The 3221-nt window shown below is 51.7% G+C and overlaps 1 protein-coding gene across 1 annotated transcript; it reads right to left on the bottom strand.

Annotated features, from left to right (window-relative positions):
* Positions 1–378: 378 nt before the first annotated feature.
* Positions 379–3144, bottom strand: FIBRA_08738 (uncharacterized protein; the record flags this gene model as incomplete). Its single annotated transcript, XM_012330364.1, has 4 exons — positions 379–1149; positions 1209–1390; positions 1439–2687; positions 2746–3144. The coding sequence occupies 4 exons, from the start codon at positions 3142–3144 to the stop codon at positions 379–381; spliced, it is 2601 nt and encodes an 866-aa protein (XP_012185754.1).
* Between the last annotated feature and the right edge of the window lie 77 nt (positions 3145–3221).

Here is a 3221-nt window from a genome sequence, read left to right as displayed (position 1 = left end):
CACTGCGGGCGCCAGGTGTACAGCTGGGAGGCTACGTCAAGTTCACGCTCTGCGCTCTCATGTACCACGGGAAACGTTTCGGAGCCTGTATGATGGGCGCTTCCGCCCAGAGGATGATTTATTTGTAGTGTACGTTCGTCCCTGTTCGTCTGGACTGTTCATGCATCATGACGGGGACGCTCTGGGCGACACACACTCGGCGCGTCAGAGGACTGAAGATGTCATTATTGGCCATTTGGGAAGCATTTGAAGCTGGGCGAGTCTGACGCGACTTAGTTTCGAGTGTCTTAATGATATGATTCCATATATCATTTATGACCGTCGTATGCCCTTGGGCTCTCATCTACGTGCACTACATATGGTACGACATCAGCCTACTCAGCCAGCCTCTTCCGCACCCTCGTCAACCACAGGTAACGAACCCGTGCGAGAGGTACTACTTCCACGCACTCCAGACGACTCCTCTCGCGAATCTCCCTTAGCCTTCTTCGCCTGGTGCGATGTCAGTGGTTCCGAGCTCTCCAGGCTACGCTTCTGTCCTCCAGACGTTGATATAACCCAAAGCATCTTGAATTGGTCAGAGCATTTGTCTCCAGAAGGTGCATAATGAGTCATAAGTGTGAAGATATCTATAATTGCTTTATGGGTGGACAATGTTGGTTTCCCCGCCGGCTGTTCTTTGGGTTCGCGAGGATAATTGATCATAGGGTTAGTGGTAGGACGCGAACGCCGATAGGGACCGTCTGGCTCTCCAACGATCAGCGTCGGTGTCTTCGAGTCCTCCCTACCTTCGAGTCGCTGGGTATATAAGGTGAGGGTGGCATAATGGTCTTTGCACATCTCGGCCAGTAATTGAGTGAGATCCTCCAATACTTGAGCTTTTGGATAGAACCCAACCTCCCCATTTCGCATATGAATCAGCTTTTGGTCTCCACCGACGTCGGCGCCGTCCTTGGAAATGTGTTTATCATACGTTAATGTCACGTAATCAAGCAGCAGCTGGCGATGCGACTGTCCGCTCAAGTTGTGTGGATGAAATCTAACGATAAGCCAATTCGTGAGATGCACGAACGACTCGATGTCGTCAGACACCTCGTGGCGTTTTATGGGGTCTTTCAATAGCAGAGCGGACATGAATTGCCATGTACCCTTCATACTTTGTCAGAGCCATCTGGAAGACGGAATCAAAAACAGCTTAAGAGACGCACCGAACGCTGTCGCTGCGCAGCTCCCTTATCTAAGTCTTCTTTGTACTTGCACATGTCCCAGTCGCTCAAGATCCCACGTATGATAGTGTTATCGTTGATCTTGGTGTCAACGTCAATCAAAACATTCCCAACGCTCACATCCCGGTGGAGAATCATAGCCTTCAGCCAAGCATCTTGATGGCCTGCATCTAAATCAATACGGGAGCACAAGCGGTAGTGATCATACGTACATTCTATCGCATCAAGAAGTATGCATATAAGCTCTCTCGAGTGGCTATATTCCGTCAGAGGCTTGCAGACTTGATATACAATCAATCGAAAGTGCACCCGCACAGATTGCTTCTTCACAAATTCCTGCGTTCTTGTCGTCTGCGGCGATGGCGATCCAGACGACTGTGACCCTCCCACATCTCCTCCGCAGATTGGCGTCAGGATGTTGCATACTGTATGCTTCCACAGTCTCTCGTAGACCTCCAATTCAGTAGGAACACTAGTCACTCGCCACACGTCCTTCAAGAATACAAGTCGTCTTAGGTGCATGTCGAAAGCAACGAATCCCTTCGTCGCTCGTCCTGTCGGCGAACTGCTGATGAAGGTCGCTTTCCCAATTAGGAACCGCAGATACTTCGCCCTCTCGTCTTCCTGTCCTTCGCATGGTCCTCCAGAGGCAGAATCGTCTCCTAGGCGCGACGCCGACTTCTTCACCTCATCGCAGTTGATGGTGCTAGGAGTGACGACGTCTTCCTTCCGCATGCAGACCTCGTAGATTGGCCACTGCCCTCTCTCCGTCTCCTTCGGGAATGCCTTGGCGAAACGCTGCTGCTGGTACGTAGAGAGCTCCTTCTGACAGCTGTACATCTCGTCTATGTACTCCTGTCGCGCAAGCGTGACAGTCGGGTCATATCCCCGCTCCTCCCTGCTCATGTGTCCGAATCGATATAAGAAGTTCTGCAGGATCGTAGGGTCGTCGACAAAGTTGACACTACTTGATACCAGGCCTCCAGCTCTGTCCCATCGGATTATTCGAGCAAAACGACCACACACGACCAACATGAAACAGAATTGTCGGTGTTGCCAGCGCATTATGTTCCAAGCGTATTCCGATAACTGGCCGAGACCGACGGCAGCATCACTGCTGTTTGTCGACCGATGAAATCCTTTCGCAGAGAACTGGAATGGCCGCTCTCTGTGCTCGTCTGACTTGAGCTCGATCGGAAGCAGCGACCACGCCCACGACGTCCGCGCGTCGTGCGCTCGATCCTTCCTCCTGCTATTATTAATATCTTTCGCCGAGAGAGTGTACGCCTTCTTCGCCGCCTCTGTCGTAGGATAGACCATCAGATCCGGCCTCTGTCTATTGGTGTCCTTGTCCATGCTGCTGTCACCTGCAGATGTGTCAGGCCACTGAGCGGTCGCCTTGACAACCAGCCTGTCCTCGTCCTTCCCGCAAGAATCAAGAAATGATGTGACGACCTCGCACTGGCATAATTACATGAAGGTTACCATCTGGGAGGGAGAGTGTGGCGCAAGCACTTACAAAGTTCCGATACATCCCGTCCTCCTTGCCATCATAGCTGTTGCCTATAAATTGCTTGAATGTCTTACGCACATCCTCGTTGGGGTCAGATCCTGGTACCAGCTTCTCCATAAATTCCTCAACCGGTACTTCAGCAAGTTGTGGCACCATCTCTTTCGCTAGATCCCCGAGACGTTTCCTTCGATCTCGCTTCTCTACAAACGCGTGTGTGCTCTGGCTCGAAGGCTTTGCACTGCGTGGCGTCGACTCTGGTTTGTTCGGCCCCGCAGACGATAAATCAGCCGATTGTCGAGGCGGGGTGGTGGGCGCGGGCACAGGTGCAGGTGTGGCGTCCTGTGAATATTCTTCCGCGGATGTATCTGTAGCCGATTCAGGTGCCTTATCAAAAATCGTGGACATATCAGATACAGTTTGAGAGTGAGGAGAAGGATGGCAGTACGCACTTTGCAGCTCGTTATTTATACGGTTTCAACCCA

The sequence above is a fragment of the Fibroporia radiculosa genome (assembly GCF_000313525.1).
Source record: "Fibroporia radiculosa TFFH 294 genomic supercontigs, scaffold2488, whole genome shotgun sequence".
Taxonomy (NCBI): Eukaryota; Fungi; Basidiomycota; class Agaricomycetes; order Polyporales; family Fibroporiaceae; genus Fibroporia; species Fibroporia radiculosa.
The sequence above is the reverse complement of the archived record's forward strand: the minus strand, read 5'-3'. Positions and strand labels throughout refer to the sequence as shown.